General features: G+C 50.3%; 1 protein-coding gene across 2 annotated transcripts in view; it reads right to left on the bottom strand.

Moving 5' to 3' along the window:
• Scara5 (scavenger receptor class A member 5) overlaps positions 1 to 21,604 on the bottom strand; it is a 93,043-nt gene that overhangs the window by 11,556 nt on the left and 59,883 nt on the right. For both annotated transcript variants that reach the window (XM_006988777.4, XM_076545230.1), the window contains 4 exons: positions 18,889 to 19,563; positions 13,111 to 13,191; positions 11,251 to 11,349; positions 9,333 to 9,380 (listed from right to left, as the gene is read on the bottom strand). In XM_006988777.4, the coding sequence (XP_006988839.1) occupies positions 9,333 to 9,380; positions 11,251 to 11,349; positions 13,111 to 13,191; positions 18,889 to 19,563 (903 nt within the window). The remainder of the gene's footprint in view (positions 1 to 9,332; positions 9,381 to 11,250; positions 11,350 to 13,110; positions 13,192 to 18,888; positions 19,564 to 21,604) is intronic.

Genomic DNA, 21,604 nt, shown 5'->3' with positions numbered 1-21,604 from the left:
CCACTTTTTAAGGGCTCCAAGAACAGGGTGGAGAACTAAGTAACTCAGAACCTTCTGTGGCTATGCCTCCGAGGGTCCCAGAGCCTGGGGAATTCTGCTTCTAAAGCGAGGGAGCGAGCCCAAGCTATGGTCAGAATAGTCCAGTTCCTTGCTGTTTGTTTTTCCTGCCTTGCAGTCCCCGCTGCCAAAACCAAACAAGAAGGAAGAAAGGAGGTTGTGGAGAATAGAAATAAACACACAGGGCTGGGAAAATGGGCTCTGCCGTTTCTGCAGCTGTGGAGCGGGGTGGGGGTGGGGGGCCCAGGGATAATTTGGACCATCTGCCCATTAAAGAAAGCTGAACTTTCATTCTCTTATAAAGGAAGAGCTCCTCATGCCCTGAGCTGGCCTGGAGAGTCCCTACCCCCTAGGCTGGGGTGACACTTCTCAACAGGAAATGTGATCCATATGGGAGCATGGGAGCCATCCCTGAAGCGAAGGAAGGTTTTTCTGGGGAGGCTCTCCTGGAGGGCATTGCCCATGGGTGTGGCTATAGAAAACACCATTTACTGGGGGGAGGGTCTGCTCTGACCCTCATGGGGGACTTGGTGCCTCTTCAGGGTATGTTATTAGATGTTCTCAATGGACAATTGCCACCACCCTCCTCCAAGGAGAGTGAAGACGGGCTCTAGGTCACCTGAAGAAGTAACCGCACCTGGGTCTTTCCTGTGCTGAATCCCTTATGCTGGGTCTCTGGATGAAAAGTTACACCCAGACACCAAGAGCTTTACTAGGTAGAAGATGCAGCAGATATATCCCCTGAGGGGCCCTGATTGCATTGTTATCTGTCTATCTATCTATCTATCTATCTATCTATCTATCTATCTATCTATCTATCTATCTATCTATCTATTTGTCCGTCCGTCTGTCCATCCATCCATCCATCCACCCACCCACCCACCCACCCATCCATCCATCCATCCATCCATCCATCTGCCCGCCCGTCCGTCCGTCCGTCTGTCTGTCTGTCTATCAGTGAGTGCTCTCGTCTTCTTCTATTTTTCTCCATCTTACTTCTTTGAGTCAGGGTCTCTCCCTGAGACTGGACTTCACCATTCAGCGTGACTGGCTGACTAGGGTTCCTCTTGTTACTTGCCCAGCACTAGGATTACACATGTGAGTTACCATACCGGGGCTTTTTATGTGGGTTCTGAACTCGGGGTCCTCTTGCTCATGTGGCAAACACTCTACCAACAGAGCCATCTCCCCACTCCCCAGTACTGGCCCTTTAAACTGCTGACTCTTTCTCTCTCCAGCTTGGTCACATTGTCATGGAAACTAAGTACACGGCTCTCTGATGCTGCCTGGTTCCTGGTACTTGCCAATCAAGATGTGTCTAGGGGCTAGTGACATGGCCCCATAATTGAAGGTGCTGCCAAGCCTAGCATCCTGAGTTTGATCCCTGGGGCCGACAGGTAGAAGGAGAGATCAGACACCTGACCTCCACCTATACACACAATAAATAAATTCATCTTATTTTTAAAAGATGTGTCTTGGGGCTGGAGAGATGGCTCAGGGGTTAGGAGGGCATTCTGCTCTTACAGAAGACATGAGTTTGGCTCCCAGCACCCACATGAGGTGGCTCTCACACCATCTATAATTCCAGCTCCAGTAACTCTGATGCCTCCAACTTCGGCAGTGGGGAGGGTCGAAGCCCGAAGCTTCTCACAACATTTGTAGGCATCCACCAGGCAGCTGTGTGGCTCGCCGAGGCTTGTCTCTCTCCTTTTGTTTTCTGGCCTTTCAGATGGCACCAAGACAAGCGAGCCGATAAACCTCTTTTTTATTTTAGGGCTAAAAAGGAAGTCAGGGGAGCCAGGAGACAGTCAAGAGTGCTGATTGCTCACATCAGCACGCCTTGAGCCTACCTTACTCAAGCCCTCCTGGGAGAGATGCTAACATTTGAAAGACCTCTCTAGCAAAGGCTTTATGGATCTATCGCTTAACCAGCGCCCCCCCCCCCATCCCCTCAGGCCCAGTGGCCACTCCTGGGGATGTTTTTTTCTCTTTCCACACACTAGTTCCAATGTTAGTTTGGGTCCTTCCAAGTCCAGGGCTAAGCACCCGCAAGTCCATCCTGTATATCCTCACCTGGAGACCCAGCTTATCCCTAATGCTGCCACCCTGGGTGAGGACCCGCTCCCTCGGTAGCGTCTGCCTCTGTTCGAGGAATGACACACTGAGAACTCAATGATGAGGGTGGTCCGTCTTGTGTTGTGAAACTCAGCCTGAGCCAGAATGAAGATCATAGTGGGGACCGTGGTGTGGTGAATGGTGGCAAGGGACCCTCCCAGGCTGAGTCAGCAAGGAAGCCAGGGTGCAGCCCTGCCACCACGGCACCCACAAGACCTCCTGGGAGGCCTTCTCCCATTTCCTTCATTTTCCATCTAAGCATCACTGACATCTCCTTGAAGAAAAGAAGCTGGTTACCACCCATGTGGGAGGCAAGGCCATCTGAAAGTGACCCTAAGTACCCTCCATGGTGTCATCCACATCCAAGGATGCGGACAGTCAGAGGTAGGACGTCAATCAGTGGCAGCCCTCAATCTTTTCAGCTCCATCAGCAGGGTTCTCATCTGACTCTACCATCCAATTTCACAAGGAATGAGAGCTCAGGGTCCCGGGGACTGGGGATCACTCTTGAGTTTGTTTGAAATGCTTTCTAAACAAACAGTCCAGCCACGCCTAGTTTTTATGTATATCTCAACTTTGTTTCAACTTAAACTTTATTTGTACAAAACCCACATCAATGGCCCAAACTTCAGTTCTTTGGTGGTTTCAAGGCCTTTAAAAAAAAATTTAGGTTTTTTTTTTTTTTTTTTTTTTTTTTTTTTTTTTTTTTTTTTTTTTTTTTTTTTTTGGTTTTTCGAGACAGGGTTTCTCTGTATAGCTTTGCGCCTTTCCTGGAACTCACTTGGTAGCCCAGGCTGGCCTCGAACTCACAGAGATCCGCCTGGCTCTGCCTCCCAAGTGCTGGGATTAAAGGCGTGCGCCACCACCACCCGGCAGGTTTTGTTTTTTTTAATGTGTATGACGTGTGTGTGTGTGTGTGTGTGTGTGTGTGTACACCAGAAGAGAGTGTTGGATCTGTTGGAGCTGGAGTTACAGGCATTGTGAGCCACCCCATGTGGGTGCTGGGAGTCAAACCCGGGTCCTCTGGAAGAGCGGCACGTTTGCTTAACCACTGACCCCTCTCTCCAGCACCATCAAGGCATTGTTTGCTCACCTTCTGCCTGAGATTTGGATTGCTAAGAGTTGTCCTGAGGACCAAATCCCAGAGAGTGGACATCTGAGCCCTAGGAGAACTGCCTCCAGGTCCTGGGCAGAAAGATTGATGGGCACAGAGCCATGGGGATGAGCTAGCAACATACTGGACCCAGAACAGTAAACTGGTTGGCTTCACTAGCAGGCATGAATACCCCCACAAGAAAAGCTGTTCAAAGCAGCCAGCTCTCCCAGATCCTGACTATTCCTCTGGCTGTTAACTCTTGCTCAGTGCAAATGCCAAACGCTCTTTTGTTTATTGTTTCCTAACTAGCTGCCCCATCAGGCACTGGCCCTTGACTCCTGTGTTCACTTAGATGTGTTTAGAATACAGCTATTAGCAGTCTGTTAACGACCTCGGCACTGCTGGGTTCCCAAGAGGACTTCACTTCTTTTAGCACGGGCATCAGCATTTGCTCCTTGCTCGGGCACAGGACCCCATTCCTGCCTCTCTTCAGCCGACCAGGGGTGGCGAGAATATCCTTTATAAGGGAGGAAACAGGAGGAGGTGCCCGCCCTGGGAGACATTTTAGCAAATGACTGAACTCAAGGAGGTCCTGGGAAGCACCAATTTCAGCAATCGGCTCTAAAGTGGGGACCCTATGAGATTGAGCACCGAACCTATGGAGTCCATACTAACTCCAGGCAGATAAAGTAGGACACCTGGCTGGTGCCAGGAAACTTGTGGTACAGGGAAAGCCCCCTTGAGTCATAGCATGGGAAGGAGATCAGAAGAAACAAGGGTTTCTGAGCTGCCCCACGGTTCATACTGTTTGTTTAGAGTTTCATGGAGTTTGGGTCTTGTCTTCGTTTGGGGCGATGTTTCTGAAAAAGACCTTGTTAAAGGTGGAGCACCTCAGACCCAAGCAGGAGCTGGAGCAGAGGAGGAACCTGTACTTTACAGAGGGGACTGTTCCCAGGGAGGAAGGGCCCACCCGGCATGCCTCAGGTGCTGGGAAGGAGGAGGGCCATCAGGGATGACAGAGCCTCTGGCTGGCTCTTCCCCCAGTCCCCTCCCAGTGCTCTACTTACACCCTGCTGGCGGCTTCCCAAAGTCAGAGAGAAGGTCAAGGCTAACCTCCTGACCACTGCAGAGTTCTGGACTGGGGGATTCTCACTTGTCTCCTGAGCTCGGATTTTGTTTCTAATACCATAGTCTCTCGCTCAGCCCAGCTACAGGAGTACAGTTCCCTGTACAGTTCCCTCGTCTGGAATGCCATCGTTCTCCACAAGTGCCTGCTGGACCTCAACTTCCCCCTTCGCTTTTGGGTCAGAACTCTTTGACCTTGTCCCCACTTCTGCCACGGCTCTCCTGAAGGTCACCTGTAACTGTTAACAAGTCCCGCTCCCCCTGCTGGATGGAAGTTCCTGGTGTGAGCACTCAACAGACGTTTGCCAAAGGAGTGGGCATCTCTCCACTCACATGTATTCTCCTCCTCACCCACACTTTCCTTCCATCCACATACCTACCTTCTCATTCTGACAGAGCTAAGGGAGGCCGGTTTCCACTCCCCGAGAACCCCCTCTTTTTCCAAGTCAGTCCTGTCCTGGAGCCTGTGTCCCAATCCCTGCTCTGCTCTATTCCATCTGGATCTCCACAGGCCTCCTTCACCACTTCCTTGTTATTTCTCTCTGGCATCTTCCATTTTGCTTCAAGCCAATTTTCCTGAGGGAGATGCGGTATCCCTATACATTTTCAGTTGCTAGATGTGAGCTTTGGTGTGTGTGTGTGTGTGTGTGTGTGTGTGTGTGTGTGTGTTCCTTTTCCATTTCCACATTGCTTTTGTCAAGCTGTCACGGGACACCAGAAGAACAAGGAGAATGAATGAATTGGCGAATAACTACCTGGCATGAATGGGTAAGTAAACACCAGAGATAAATGCAGACGCCTCTGCATCCAGGGTATCAGTCAACCTCCATCATCAGGAAGCGTGTCACGGGCATGAGGCAGAGGGCTTGACTGGCAGACCCAGAGCCTGTCCTGCACAAGTCTGAACCCTGCTCAGAGCCACAGAGACAGGTCAGGACAGTCTTAGCCTGGCAAAGTGCGGACCAAACAGCATATTCCTTAAAAGTAACTGAGAAATACTGAGGAAGGAATTAGCACCTTCCACCCGAACTACTCAGGATGGACATCATGGCCCAGGAAGACCTGAGCTGAGTCAACGATGGTAGGAGAAGGAGTGGCGTGTGGACTCAAGACCAGACAGGCCTTCCTCATGTCCTGGACTTCTCTTATGAAGAATGCCAGTGACCACTGGGCAGGTTCCTCTCAACTTCCAGTCCTTCATCTCCCTACCATGGGTATAACTGTGACTCTTGTAGATCACTGTGAAAACTAAGAAATCGGTGCTTCCAGAATCTCTCTCCTGCCTACCAGGAAGAGCAGATATTAGCAGTGTTATGCCCATTTTTTTGAGAGCCACGGTTTCCCCTTAAATCACCTTGTTGCTGAAACATTCAAGTTACACAAGGATTTTAGGTTATATGCATAATTAACAAAGCACTATTCTTTGCTCACTGTGGAAGCAACAGCCTCATCTCTTCAGGCTTGAGCTAAGGATAGCTTTTGGTGTGACATTATTCTAACCGAATTCACCAAGGCCCAGGTATGGGAGGACAGCAGTCTACACACTTCGAGGAGTCCCTTCCCCTTTCTTATTTTAAATAGAGGTAGCAACATCTCAGCAGCCATTGGAAAACTATCTGAAATCTCCCTCCTTTGGTCCCTCATCTGTTCTGTGTGTGCGTGGGGGGGGTATGTATGGGTGTGCATACCCACACATGCATAGAGGATCCTCCTGTCTCCACCCCCATAGCATTGGGGTTACAGATGAACACAGCCACACTCAGTCTCTTAGTCACTGAGCCATCCCCTAGCCCTTGTCCATTTATTTTTGAGCTCAACATTGCTGTTACCTACGTGTGTGTGTGTGTGTGTGTGTGTGTGTGTGTGTGTGTGTGTGTGTGTGTGTAGGAGGAGGAGGGCCCCCTAGCACCCAGAACCCCCTTACTAAAACAACAAAACACACAAAATATTAAGCATTTTCCCAGTTTTCTGAACTTCCAATGATAACTATCGACTAACATCGCCTCGGAATTCACTCCACATTCAGCTACACATTTTCCCCCATGTGAAATCAAACTAAGAAAAAAACATTTTTAAACAATCTGAGCTTATATACTGCTCAAAACTCATGCCCCAGGATTTAAACAAAACTTCACCTATACACATATACATTTATCTTGCAAACAGATCATATACCAAGGTAAAACAAATGTCTGTCTTCCTTGGAATGTGCGTATGGATCCTGTTTTTCCCCCCGGCCAAATCTCCAAAAGCCAAATATTTAATGGGATGATTGATGTCTAAGGCTTGAAGGGAAAAATAAAATTCTTTACTTCTCATCAAGAAAAATACCCAGCAATCTGGATTCTAGACCCAACGCACCCATCATCTATGTGGGTAACCTTGGAGTTCCTCCACTTCTCTGTTCTTGGTCTCTGTTCAATGACCTGCAGGGGCGGAGCTGGGAATGGGACAGGAAGAGATCTGAAATCTATCCAAACCCTCAAATCCCACGACTCCAGCTTCAACACGGGTAAACACTGGCAAGATTTTTGTTCTGAAAAGCATCCTAACACTGCCTGCAAACATGGTCCCCAGGGGTTTTCTCTAATACCACACACTATCCACTAGCCAGTGAGAGGCGTCCATCTTGATGTTGTCATGAACCCTGTTACTATAGTAACGCCCCCTGTAGCAACCTTGGGCATTTGCAATGCAGGTGAACCCGAGGTATTTGGTAAAGGTTTCAAGCCTCTGGCACTAGTTGCCAGAACTCAGTCTGATGAGCTGGCCCTGCACCACCAGCTCAGGGCTTTGAGACTCTCTGGTACTGGGAACTCACACTTCGGACCCCATGGATCCCACAGTGGGTCTGCCCACGGCCAAGGGCATGACTAAGAAGGCCCCAGTAGTAGGCACTGTGTCCGTCACAATTTCCACACTTTTCTGAAAGATGAGCTGTGGGCCGCTCCTCAGAGCTTGGGTCTCAGGGATATAACTAATACCTCGGGGACAGGAGGGCTGAGGAAAGACAGCAGGCGTCTGCATATGACTTGGCTGGGCCTAAAGCAACCTAGGAAGCTGAGACTGTGGGAAGGCAACCCTGCTGCATCGCAGACTCAGACCTCAGCTCGGAACCGAGGCAAAGGTCCCATCAGCCTGGGCCTTCTATCGGTATCTAGAGCTACAAGGGAGGAGGAACTCACTGGGAGCTTGGGAGAGGCCAGCCCTACCATCCACGACTCCGCTGGCCCAAGACTGTGGCCTGACTTTTCATTCCAGATTCAGGAAGCCAGGGCCCCAGTGTTCAGTTCTGGGCCTCTGACAGTGGGGAAGGAAAATGATAGCTTTCTGATCCATGGTTCTAGAAGTCCTGCCTGTGCCCTTCCTCACGCTGTGAATAGCTTCCAGTCTTCCAAGACCCCTCACCTTCTAGCAAAAGGAGACCGTTTCTGGGGTCCCTGAGGAGAAGCTAAGAGTTTTGTACAAGCTGTGTCTGCTTTCTGTGTGAGCCCTGGGCTCCAGTCTGGGTGTAGTCTTCTCAAGACAGGAAAGACACGTCCCCTCCCCTGGGAAGCACATCCAGAGCTGATGTCAGTCCCTGGCTGGGCAGTCCATAGACTATAAGGTCAAGTGGATGGGCGCTCTTCCCCAGCCTCTAGCTGGGGAGCCTCACACCATTCAGCTTTATCTTCCACCACCTCAGCCTCAGAGCCCAACCAGCTCTGCCCAGGAAGAGTGACCATGCTCACTCTACTGGCTGTGATCTCCTGTTTGGGTTCTCAAGTCAGCTAAGAGTTGGCAGACAGTTCCTGGTGAGACCCCTCTGGTATGCGGGCAGCCTTTCTGATCTCACTCTCAAAGGTCATCTTTCCACACAGTTCCTCCCTTCCTGCCCAACCCTACACAAGCTGTTTATTTCTCAGAACTAAATGCCACACTCCAGTCCTTCTCAGCCACCTCGGCAGCATTCTGCCACAAAGGCTTGATACTACTCGCAGGGGTAGGCCATACCCCAAAGACCACATTTTCCACCCTGGCCTTTGGAAGAAGTCCTCAGTAATGCACCAGATTGTACTTTCCCAGCACCTGTACCCAGGCCACATTCCCGAGAGCAACACCCAGAACACAGGTGCCCACAGACCTGCTAATTCACCCATGCCCTCCTGAATATAGGCTCAGAGCCAACAGCACCATGTGCTGGATGTTCTGTTCTTGTTTGGAACTTGGCTGGAAGGGTCTATGCGTTCTTCCCCGACAATCTCCCTGGAGTCTACATGTAGCACACAGTGGCGGGGGGGGGGGGGGGGGGATACATCTCATAGAAATGTGGTCCAGTTAGAGCAGCCAGCTTGCAACTATGACAGGAAGGGTTTCATCACAGATGCCCATTCCCACATAAAACGACTTGGTGCGCCAGGGAATGTCTCTAGCCTCATGGCCCCAGAAGTAGCAAAGAAGAAGACATGAGGTGTTCCACTTAGCCTCTGCACCCTTCCCTGAGCATCACATGAGCTGCTTCTGCAAAGTCTGAAGCTGAGTTTTGTCAACTCTCTCCAGTGATTTTTAGGAAGTATGTCTGAGTGGGTGTATGACATGGAATGTTAATGGCTACTACTTCATGAGCCCTGAATTCGGCATCCAGACTCTGTCATAGCACTAAGAGGTCAGGACTCTTGTTCTCTCCACTTTATAGATGACTAAATGGAAGCCCAAAGATTGTATGCAGGCAGCTAGTGAGGCTGCTGGGAGGAAACCTCAAGATCCATCCAACAACCCCAGGCCAACCCCCTTAGGGTTTGTGGATCCCTATTGCTGGGCCAGTGGGGTTAAAAGAAAAAGGAAAAAGGGGGGCCTCTTTGATGTTCAAGGCCCACCGCATGGCTCCAGCGCTGGCCCTGACCTTCCAGGGCTCCACTATATCCCCACAGCACTCAGTAACCCAGCAGAACTTCCTTACCGTGTATCTCTCCTCTCTCTCCTTTCTCTCCTTTTGGGCCTCGCTCACCTGCAACAGAAGGAAAACAGGCATTAGGAGTGGAGACAAACCGGATTTGTTAATAAGACATTATCACTGGATTTGCTGACCCAGGGCCAGGGAAACCCTCAGGCAGCATCCAGCAGCCACCAGAGGGCACTGTGGGGGAAGATAATTATGACGTGGGCTCTGGTCAGGCTGGGAAGGAGTGAGAAAGTCTACTTAGGAGCGAGCCCCATCTACCACACAGCATCAAGGGATGCCTGGAACGAGGCAGGCGGGCCATGAAGCAAAGGCAGTCAAAGGTGGAGAAGTTCACACCCAAGTTCGTTCGCACAGCCACAGTGAAGAAGGGGACTGAGCTCCAGCTGTCGATGGAGACAGGTTATACGTCAGGCTGGGTTTTCTGGTAGGGGAGACTGTAACACACGAGGCAGAGTTTCCAAGGACTTGTAGAAGTTCCTTTCCAGGGTTGCATTAAAAGATCAGAGCCTTTCCCCAGCTTCCCTCTCACTCTCTAAAGAAAGAGAACATCCTGGCACTGTTCAGTGGGCAATACAAAGGCAAGGGGGGGGTGTCTATTTTAAGGCTTTCCAGACATACATCTGCAAGTCAAAAGCCCACTACATACCGTGGGTGAAGAAAGCCAGTCAGAAAACGCCAGGAGAGAGTATTTACTGTGATCCGAGGTTTGAAGCAGAATAAAACAAAACAAAACCAACCACATACATAGTTGAACACATTTAGGGAAACATCCAGCAGCGTGTGCTCCAAAGAACTCACAGTGGTTATTCTGAAGAGTAAGAGTCAAAGGGGCCAAGGAAGAAAGGACTTCCTATTTACTGGACCCGTCCTACGTGTCTGTACTCCCTAGATGTCTTTCAACAAGCATGGACTATCTTTATACCACCTTTAAAAGTCACATGTTTTCAAATTAGGATGACAAAAGAAAAACCTCAGGCCTTTTTATCACCAGAGAGTAGAATGTGCTTTTCTAATGATCAAGAGAGGAGGCCTCCCAGATGCAGGGTGGGGATGATGACTAGTCCTTTTTCTAGGTTTTCCTGATAGTGAGTGAAATGTGGGCAGCCTGTGCAAGAAACATCAGGTATCCTTGTCTTCTGCAGTGATGAGGGGAGGTATGCTGAGATGTATATGTACATACACACACACACACACACACACACACACACACACACACACACGCGCGCGCGCGCGCGCGCGCGCATGTTCTCTCTATGTAGTTCTGGCTGTCCTGGTGGAGCTCACTATGTAGATCAGGGTGGGCTTGGAATGACAGAGATCCACCGGCCTCTACTTGCCAAGTACTGGGATTTAAGGTGTGCATTGACACACCTGGCCAATCTGGCAATCCTGAATGAAAAAGGGGCCATAGGAGACTGACTCTGAAGTAGGTTCCCCTAAAAATGAGCAAGGGGACTAGCCACAGAAAGAAGAAAACAAAAATATCAGAAGAAACAGTGTTGGCAAAGTAAACTTGAGAAACGAAGTAAAGTTGTAAGCACTGGGAGAAGCATGAAGAGTCTTGCAGAAGGAGAGTCAGGTATGACTAGTGAGGAGGAGTGATATGGACTTGCAGCCTAGTTTTGTTCTAAGAGACCGCTCACTAGCCTCCCTTGCTTCTATCTCTGGGCTGAAACCTGTGTGCATGTGTGCGCACACTCACACATGCACACACACACACAGAGAGAGAGAGAGAGAGAGAGAGAGAGAGAGAGAGAGAGAGAGAGAGAGAGAGAGAGAGCAGGGGGGAGGAGGGAGTGCTCTGTTAGTTGGCAGAGGCTGAGTGTGACTCCTGGTCCACCCACTCCAGCGCTCCCAGGCTGCTCAAGGACTGGAGGTAAGTGAGGCTCCAGGGTGAGGCAAACTTCAGTATTACCTTTGAATCCACGCATGCCCATGGGGCCTGTGGCCCCTAGTTTCCCATCGTCACCCTTGGGACCAGGCAGTCCTGGGGTACCTCTCTCTCCGGGCAGACCTGGGGTGAGAAGAGACAAGGGTGGAGCTGCAGACTCAGAACTGAAAGGTCCCTTAGATGCCACTGTCTGGTTTAATGATGAATGTGAACTTGGTCTTCAATAGCCTTTGCTTCCTCTCGCTTGGCATCCTGCAGGTCAGCTCAGAGCATCCCCGTGTGCACCTTTATCACCCTTCCCTGGCCCTTCATCCTTGAAAGGCCTAGTAGTGCTGTGAGCAGATGGTACTGAGTGGGTAGCCAGTCCCATTCAGATACCCATAAGCATGCTGGACTTCTAAATTCCCAAAAACATCGTTTGGATTATTTTCTGTGTGACATGCATGAAGGTATTATTTCATCCATACTACAGATAAGGAAACTGAGGCTCACAGATGGTAAACCACTTGGGCACACACACAGCAAAGGGCTTTGGAGTCAGGATCGGAGTCTTGTTCTTTCTTACAGGAAGTTCATGATTGGTCAACATCTTGTCATACTTTAGGCTAAGAGGCTCATTGGTCCGTAGGGAGGGAATGCTATGGGGACAGCATTAATGGGTGAGAGGAGGGTGAGATAATGCCTCAACCTATTCAAAGAAAAACAAAACACCCCCTTTCTTTTCACAAACAAAGAGCCAAAACTATGAGGATGTCCCCAACACCAGTCAATGGGCGCATAGCCTGCCACCCTGTTAGGCCTCGTGTTCCAGGTTCTTGGCCATCAGACCCCGTGGCTGCAGCCTGCACTGAATGCACCATGGTGAGCCAGAATCAACAAACAATTTTATGGGGCAAGAGCCCAAGGCCCCCAAGAGTCCTGACCCAAGTCTAGTCATCGCTGCAGAACACAGCTCTCTTAATCAACTGCCTAATTGTTCTTTCCTGCTTGGAGAACAAGCTGGTTTTCATTGAGCTTTTTTTCCACAGCACAAGAAACCTATCTCCCAGTTACTACCCCAGGGCTAATATCAAATGACTGGGGGAGGACAGTGGCCTCCCAAGGGTGTGAGGACGTCAAAGAAATTGATGGGATGTCTTCATTCCCTTCTTGACATGATGCATCTTTTCCCAGAGTCTAAGAGTCCTGTGGCAACTGATCGCTGAGCCTAATGTGAGATGTGCCCAAAGCTCCCCACCCTATGATTCATGAGGCAGGAAAAGTGACTCCATGGTCCTGAGAGCCTCAGGGCATCCTCAGCCGTGGAGCTGAGGACAGAATGGAGGTCAGGCTGGAGACCTCCCCTGCCCTGCCCTGCCCATCTTCTCTCTATTGTCTGTAATGTACCTAGAGATTGGGCAGGAATAATTCCTGAAAGAAACAACCAGAACCTTCCCCACGAGGCTTCTTCTTCCTGCATCATTTTGAAGCCTCTTCACTCAGAGGAATGTTGCCTACGGACTATGAGCCTAAGAAGAATATAATCTTTCTAGAAGGTCCTAAATCCCACCCCCCACCAGCCACGGGGAATCGGATATCAGGAAGTGAGATGGGGCAGGAGAGTGTCGGGCCCCTAGCATCATAGAACACCTTCACTCGAAGGTCCTGGCCATGTGAACCCTGATTCCTATGCAGGCAGTGCCTTGGGAATCTGGGGACCCTTGTATGTTCTTCCTTTAAGATCCTGGTACTTCTTAGGGAAAAGCACGTGGCCTGTTCCATGGTTAGATTGACAACCTCTTAGTCACCCAGTGGAAGAACAATGGAAGTCTCTTATCCCAAGAAAGAGAGGGTCAGGGATGGACTTGAAACACTCCCCCAGTCCCTTGCAGGGTACCCCATTACCTCGAAGTCCAGGGAATCCAGGGGTACCTGGCTTTCCCTCCTTCCCTTCATTACCCTGGTCACCTTTGGGTCCCGGTGGCCCTGAAAAATGACAACAAGAAGATTAGGAGGTTAGAAAGCCCGTGATGAGAGGAAGAGCCAGAATTCTTCATTGGAAGCACATAGATGCCAGCTACTCAGCTTTGGGGGGGCACCAGGGGAGGTTCCATGAAATCTCAAGAAGACATAGGTGAGTGCTAAGAAGAGTGAAGGGTATTCGGGGCTATTACTGCCTCTCTCAAATCCATATGTTGAAATTCTTACCCCCAAGGTTATGGCTTGGAAAGGTGGGGCTGGAGAAGGGGGCTGGGTTTATATGAGGTCATGAGGATGGGGCCCTCCTCGATGGGATTAGTGGCTTTATAAAGTGAGGAAGGTTGGTTCTGGTAGTGCACACCTGTAGCCCTAGTACTTCCTCAGGAGGCAGAGGTAGAAGGACGGTGAGCTCAGGGCCAGCCTGGGCTACATCACAAGCTCCCATCTCCTGTCTGGCGGAATACAATAAACAAGTAGTCATCTATACACCAGGAAAGGAAGCCCTCCACTGAACCCAACTGCTCGAGTACCCCAAACTCAGTCTTCTAGCTTTCAGAACTGAAAAGAAAGAAATGCCCGTGGTCTAAGTCCCCCAGCCTCCATTTCAGTGGTCAGGGCTGAGCAAGACAGAGTGGAGAGTTCTGTGCAGAGGGAGCAGTCCCCACAGGAGCTTAAGGCACGGATGCAGCTGTGTAAGCCCCGGTGAACCGAGCAGGAGGGGCTCAGTGGGCTGGGAAAGTGGGGGTATTGGGAGCCCAGGTGCTGGACTTGACCCTGACAGGGGAGAACTAGAAGCCTTGGAAGGGGTCTGGTAGGAGAGCCCCATCAGGTCTGTACATGAGGAAGATGGGTGGGCTGTGTGTGAGAGAGGAAAGGACGGGAGGAAGGTGAGAGGCAGGGAGGCAGAGGCTGCGGTCCACTCAGGTGGAAGAGCCCTGGGTTAGGAAAGTGGCCTTCAGAGACATGCGGGAATGGCCAGGCTGTTTAGAAAGTAGGACAGCCTTTGGCTCTCCCTGGGGAAGCAGTGGAGAAGGCCAAGCTAAGCTCGGGTTTCCAGCTGGGCACCTGGGTGGAGGATACGTCTCTAATTGCTAGTGAGTGGGGCTTCCTTCCAGGAGAGGCTGCAGTGTGGCCGAGATTCAAGCATACGTGACTGAATTCAGTCTCCATCCCTCTGCCATGTGTTGAAGTTACTTGTCTGAGGCCACACAGGCAGCCAGCTGGTGAAGGAGCCAAGCTTTCAGTCCAGGTCTATCGGCACTTAGCCTTTCTGCCACACCCATGAGGCCAGACATCCTACCCTTCCCACCTTCCTGCCATTCATTCTGGCACCTGCGGTTCCCAGGCTGGTGAGTCCTCCCTGTCAACTTCCTATGTCTACAAGCTGGGGCTGCTTCTTGTCACTTGGTTGGTGGCCTTTCTCGGTCCCATGGTTCTTGCTGGAACAGGCATAAGCTGGAGAGGCAGACCTGGGGTATTTTGATGCAGCCCTCACACAGCCTTGCCCTGCTTGCCCTGTGTTCTTTTTTTTTTTTTTTTCTTTTTCTTTTCTACTTCCCAGCAGCATCCTGTATACCTGGCCCTGCTGTGGGAACCCAGGCTGCAAGCACTCACCCCTTGCTCTACCGGCTGAGTAGTGCTCCCAACTCATCCATCCCCAGAACCTCCTCACCTTTCTTGGGACATGGGGTTTCTACAGATGTGATTAGTTAAGGTCATACTGGAGTGGGTTGGACCCTAATCTTGTGACCAGAGTCCTGTAAATAGACAGAGACACAGGACAAGGGAAGCAGAGATGGGAATGAGGCATCTGAAGACCCAGACTGCCCTGGCCACCAGAAGTTCAGAAGACACAGGAAGGACCCTCCCTCTGAGTTTCAGAGTGATGAGACCCTATGGATGCCTCTAGACAATAAACTGCTATTTTTAGAACACCAGTCTGTGGTGTTCTCCCAGGAAACCAAAACATGTAGGCTCACAGCAGACCAGTGTCTTGCACAATCAATATTTGCACAAATAAATGAGTATCTGAGGTCACAGGGTGTTAATACATACAAAACAACCTGGCTGCCAAGATCGAGATGTACTGATACATTCCGAAAGTTGGCACTGTCCTCCGACCTTAACCAAAGCTGACAGCTATTAACAACACAATGGCACAAGAGCAAGGAAAAAGTGGTCAACATCTTTTAAATTCACGGGTTACATAAAGCATTTAAGGAAAGCTGGAGTTGTTAGGCATCATCTTATTTTTGATTCCAATTTTCAGATAACAGGATCAAGATGTGAAACCTGTTTTTATCAAGAATTACACCGTCCATGAAAGGCAGGGATAAGATTCAAATGAGTTCCATCACTCCCACCCTGTACCCCATCCCCATCCTGAATCCAGAAGTCTCCCCTCCAGGTCAAACTCTGCAGCAAAGGAAACCCAACACAAATCTGTTGCTAGATTCCACCCACCCCATACACTTCACCCCATGACACTCTTCATCTCTCCCTGCCAGGGACGCTGGGCTCCAAGAACTGAGCCCTCTACAACTGTGCCAACCCACAGCTGGCATTCTGAGGTGACTTCTGGGCAGTATATGTAGTTTCAGCCTTAGTTATGGCCAGCCTTGCTCACGTTAGCCTTTTTACTTCTCAGATTTTTACAGTCTGTGTCTTTTCATTTTCTGAGGTAGAGCACAGTGTGGAGGGGTTGGGACAAGGTCTGTCTACTTTCTGAGCCCACATGGACCCGGCCACTGACTGCTCTGCTTCCATTTCCAAAACTACAGAGCCCTGGGCATCTACTCTTTCTACAACATAAGAGCAGGGTGTCTCCTTCCTCATTCAAAACATCCTGAACTAAGACAAGGACAGGGAAGAGACTGCCAGCTCCATTCCACAGCCAGGAGAACAGCATGTCCACGAGGTCCAGGGGCATCCCTGCTGGAGAGACCCTCGAGGGCAAAGGAATGGGGACAGGATGCATCCATCTATCTACTCACTTTCTCAGAGGATCCTGCATTCATTTTGAAGAGGGTGGGAGGACAGAGGGTCATATAACCCACCCTGGACCTTTACACCTACCCCAATCCTCCTACGTCAGATACACTTGTTTCACAAGTGGCTCCATTTACAGTAATGGTCCACTTCTATTAACTGGAAGCCAGAGTCCCCTCGGCGGACCTAGAGCCCAGCCCCGACTCCTTAGTGCCACACTCTGAGAAGGACTCCCTCCTCTATCCACTAGATGGCGTTTTCTGTCGAAAATAAAGCAGCTGCCAGATGAAGCTGCTTTGAAAACTTGTTCTCATTAGTCAAGAGGTGTGCTTTCTACGTCTGGCTTGACATTTGACTTGGATAAGTCACTTCCCCTCTCAGGACCCTGTGGCTCTCCACTATGATACAGGAGGATTAGACCAGATGATTTTAGAGGCCTAGTCCCATCCCAAAGAATTTTAGAAGGCTTGCATTTCAGCCATCTGCGTACAGCTGGGTGGCCTGCCTCGAGGCTTACTGTCCCAGTGACTTCTGGCATGTCTCCCCTCTCTGATTTTCCTTCCTCCTCCAGGGATACCTCCCTCTCTGATAACCTCTGTTCTCTGTGCCTATACATCCCACAGACAGGTTTTGACAGACCTCATTGATGCTGAAAAATCCAAAGCAGAAAAACCAAACAGTGCTCTGCTGAATGTCCCTGAAAGGTGAACTGGAGTCAAAATCCACAGAAAACCGCACAGCAAAGTGAGAGAATGAAAACCATTTGGGGCAAGCCCGAGGACAATGTAAATGCTCTCATCTTTGAAAAAGACTTGCACTTGAGTATTTGCAGATTCTGAGCCAGAAGAGAGCAAAGGGGAGGGTGTTGTATAGGTGTCTGTCTGCATGTGTGCATACATGTGAGTTATGCATGTAAGTATCTGTGTATATGTGCATATGTGTGTACCTATGAATTATTCATTCATATATATGTGTGTGTGTCTGTTTATATGTGAACATATCCATGTGAATTGTATGCAGGTGTTTGTGCATATGAATGTGTGTATGCTCCTGAATTATGCATGGAGGTGTCTGTATGTGTGCTTGTGCATGTATATACCTATGCATGTAGTACATGTGAGTTACGTATGTAGTTGTCTGTGTACATATGTATAAACACATGTGAGTTATGTATGCAGGTATCTGTGTTTGTGAATGTGTCTGTGCATGTGAACTATACATTCAGGTGTTTTTTTGTGTTTATAAATGTCTGTATAGGCATGCATGCGCATGTGTGTGCATGAATGTGTACATGTGTGTTTAGAGAGGAATGAATTAGAGAGGAATTAGATAGAACTATGATAGGAAGGCCACTCCAACAGTAGTATCGAAAAGCATGAACACATACAAGTGCGCTCTGGATATGCGCTGCTGAAGGCCCCTAGGGTGATTATAGCCTCCTCTGGTCACTGTGGCAGCTCAGAGGAGGGACTATAGCATGATGAAGAGAGGACACGGGGCTGAAAGTGAACTGGAGAGATGCAGGTGGTTCTATCTACCTCTGTGTGTAAGTGGAAGGCAGACAGGACCGAAGGGGACGCTCTAGAGCGCAAATCAGGACTCACAGAAGCATGGACTCCCAAACGCGGCTCTACTCCCGCCCCGCCCTGTAACCCGGGCAGGCTACTTAGGCTTCCTGGGTCTCGGTGCGCACTCCAGCACACAAGGGGACAGTGACACATCCCCAGGGAGGTGCTGCTCTTGAGAGATGCTGTGTGGCATGCCCTTGGTGCACCGACATGCAGCACGCATGCCAAAGAGGACAGTTTCAGCAGTGCCGACTGCCAGACCAACCAGGATTTTATAAATTGCACAGCCCCGACAGGGGAGAGGCTGGGTCATCAGAAGGGAGTGGAGCTGGGTCTCTGGGCTAACAGTTGTTGGGTGGGCTGGCTAGTTTTGTCAGTTCGACATAGAATCATAGGAGAGAAGGGAGTCCCCATTGAGAAAAATGCCTCCATAAGATGAGGCAAGCCTGTAGGGCTTGTGGATGGTGCAACCCCAGTACTGGTGGTTTGGGTTCTATAAGAAAGCAGGCTAAGCAAGCCACAGAGAGCAAGCTAATAAGCAGCACCCCTCCATGGCCTCTGCATCAGCTCCTGCCTCCAGGTTCCTGCTCTGTTTAAGTGTCCGTCCCCCGCGCCCCCCCCCCCCCCCCCCCCCCGCGCGACTTCCTTCAATAATGGACTATGATGAGGATGTGTAAGCCAAATAAACTCCTTCTCCCATCTGCTTTTGGTCATGGTGTTTCATCAGAGCAATAGTAACCCATTCATTAATAATTTCACTCATTCATGCTCAGGTTCTTCTTGTATAGACCAGCCTGGCCTCCATCTGTTGATCTTCCCACCTCCCTCTCCTGAGTGCTGGCTTACAGGCATGTGCCAGTACATGCAAGTTGTATTCAGGAAATGAATCAAATGTTCTCTACCTGGACAAACATATTTTTCTAACGGCCTAGTAGGCCAGGTTTAAGTTTGGAATTCTCCAGTCCTTGGAGCTCCACTCATTTGGGCAGAACATTCCAGGGTCATACAGTGTAAGACTTAAAGGTGAAGATGTGAGCTTAAACTATCTATCACTCTGGGATGGGTCCTTGGGATGAGCTTTGTAGGGAGGCCTGAGCAGGAAGGGCAGGCAGGAGGCACTATGGACTGGATCGGGTCACTCAAGTACCTTTGGCAAGGGTGATGTTCCTCAGGGCAATGGAGTGTTCCCAGTCCGTGAGACGAAGGTCCTCGGTCACCATGTTGAGCATGGCCATCTCCTGCTTAAGTTGCATTTCCATGTCCATGTGCACCAGCCTCATGCGGCGGGTGTCCGCACTGGCATTGCTCACCAGCACCTGCAGGTCCTGCAGCCGAGTGCTGTGCAGGGCCACATCATAGGACAGGCTGTGGTTGAGGCCACGCAGTGCGCTGCCCACATCAGCCAGCTCCTCACTCAGGACGCCCACCCGGTGCGCCAGCCCATCCAGCAGGCCCTTATGCTGCTGCAGCAGGAGCTGGCTGTGATTGCTCTCCACCTGCAGCTGGTAGAGTTCCAGCTGCGCGGAGTCACTTTGCTGTCCAGTGCGGTCACGCAGCAGGGCCACCGCTTGCTCTGTCTGTGCCGCCTGCGCGTGCAGCCCCCACAGCGTACCCTCCAGCCGCTGCACCAAGCCTGCTAGGGCCAGCAGCGAGTCTGTCTGGTTCTGCAGCGCATCCTGAACCTTCCACACCTGTTCTGTCAGGTCCGCTTGCAGTGGAGGCTGCAGCAGCCGCAGCTGCATGTCCCGGAAGCTCTCATTCAGCTGGTTCACACTCCGAGTCAGAGCCTTCAAGTCATCTGGGGAGCTTCGAGGCCTGGACACTGTGGAGGAGGTGAGAAGTGAGAAGGGGTCGGGCGGGGAGGTCCAGACAGCAACAGGCAAACCTATGGCATACAGTATGTGCTCAGTAAAAGATGGATGAAAGGGAGGGATGGCTGATACTGAGTGCCTCAGTCGATCTTGGAGGCTAACAGTGGTCCCCAAACCTACCTGCCACTATAATCACCTGTACATATTGCTGACACTGGGCAGGACGTGGGCTTTGGGACTTTCAAAGATTCCTAGTCACTCTAAGTTGGAGCCTACTTTGTGCTCTGCTGAGCAAATACACACATCATGTGTTAGTTGATCCATAGGAAATGGCTGGGTTTTTTCCCCCATTGGATAGATGTTGGACATGGATTGGATAGGTTTTGTGGAATTCAACTTAAGATATTGGTTATTCCCTCCAAAGCTTAGGGAACATCCTGGAAGAGGGGGTGGGAAGAATTGTAAGTGCAGGAGGAAGGGTTAGTGTACACGCATGTCTTCCAAGTATGGGAGGGCCTTTGTCCTCATGAATTCCCAGAACCCACACAAGACTGGTCTGTCAGCATTCTGTCCCAGAGGAGAGAGGGGTTCATGAGGCTCCATCCTCCTTGAAGAGCTATTGGCAGTTAATGGTTGCTGGAGAAGGAGATGTTTTCTTCAGGGATGTGGCCTCTGGTTAGCCAGCCATGCTCCTCTAAATACTGCTTACCCATGTCCCTGTAAGTAACTCTAATTAAACTTGGTTGCATGTGCACACGCACGCACACACTGAGAAAAAGTGTATGTGTGTTATGATTCCTTCCATCTCAGGAAGTAGGTACCAGAAATCTTCTAAAGTTCTCCTCATGCACCTCAGGGAACTTAATAACCTAATTGCCAGTGATAACATTAAGAGATGAGGCCTTTTGGAGGTGACTAGGTCATGTGGGCAGAATTCCACAACACAAATATGATTATGACTTGTGCATGAAACTCCAGGAAACTGTCCACCCTGTCCCCATAGCAGGACATACAAGAGGTGCCATTAGGCCTTGAATCATCTGGGGCCTTGGTCCTAGACTTCCAGCCTCCAGAACCATGGGCAAGAAATTTCTGTTGCCCATAAATTATCCCGTTTAAGGTGTTTCATTATAGTGGCCCAAACAGACTAAGCCAATCCCATTGCACCTCCTTTTACAGCTAGACCTGTTAATGAGGCCCAGGGTAGCACAGCAAATCCTACCCCCGTGAGCTATCCCAGAACTGGGCTTTCCTCTGTGCCTTCTCTGGAGCTGCCTAAAGCAATCCTATGAGGCAACAGGCAGAGCCAGGCTGACAGCCACAGTGCTGGCTTCATGGCCTCCTCTGTTTAAGGCCCCATCCCCTTCTGCTGCAGCAACAGCACCTCTGGGCAGTGGGGAGTCTCAGATCTGTTCCTTCCCCTGCTCTGCCCCCTTCCACCCTTATAGGTTCCCTACATTCATCCCCAGCAAAACGAGCCAGCCCTGCCCCTCCCAACATTTCCCTGTGGGTAGAGGTCTTTTCCCTGGTAATGAAATAGCCCGAGGAGAAATCCTCATCACTGGATGCTAGCATCGTGGTGTCTCCTGGGTGCTGGGGTATCTAGGGACCACTGCTCTGCTTGGTGGAGTCTGAAAAGGAAAACATTGGCTATGGTGGGACTAGGGCAGGAAGGATGAGATCATTCTGCTCTGGAAATCTCGAAAGCCAGGGGTCCAGGAACTTAGTGCAAAGCTTGGTCAAACAAGAAAACAGGCGTGCAACTTCTCTGTGAGGACTCTGCGCCGGGAGGGTTAGGAGACAGGAGGGTGTTGCTAGGCATGCTTATCTTCGATATTATAGAGACACGCTTGCACTCCATGTGGTAAAAAGGGAAGCAGCCCGCACACAGATGGCTAGCTCAGCATCCGAGTACTGCTGGGAGTTTGTTTGTTCTGGGATACCTCCCCACCTCAACCCAGACTCCCTTGGAGGAATACAAAGTTGAAACCAGCAGAAACTAACTTGACTCAGCATTTCTAGAAGTTCTTGAGCCCACACAGCCACAGAACG

This window comes from Peromyscus maniculatus, chromosome 9, assembly GCF_049852395.1.
Source record: "Peromyscus maniculatus bairdii isolate BWxNUB_F1_BW_parent chromosome 9, HU_Pman_BW_mat_3.1, whole genome shotgun sequence".
Taxonomy (NCBI): Eukaryota; Metazoa; Chordata; class Mammalia; order Rodentia; family Cricetidae; genus Peromyscus; species Peromyscus maniculatus.
The sequence above is the reverse complement of the archived record's forward strand: the minus strand, read 5'-3'. Positions and strand labels throughout refer to the sequence as shown.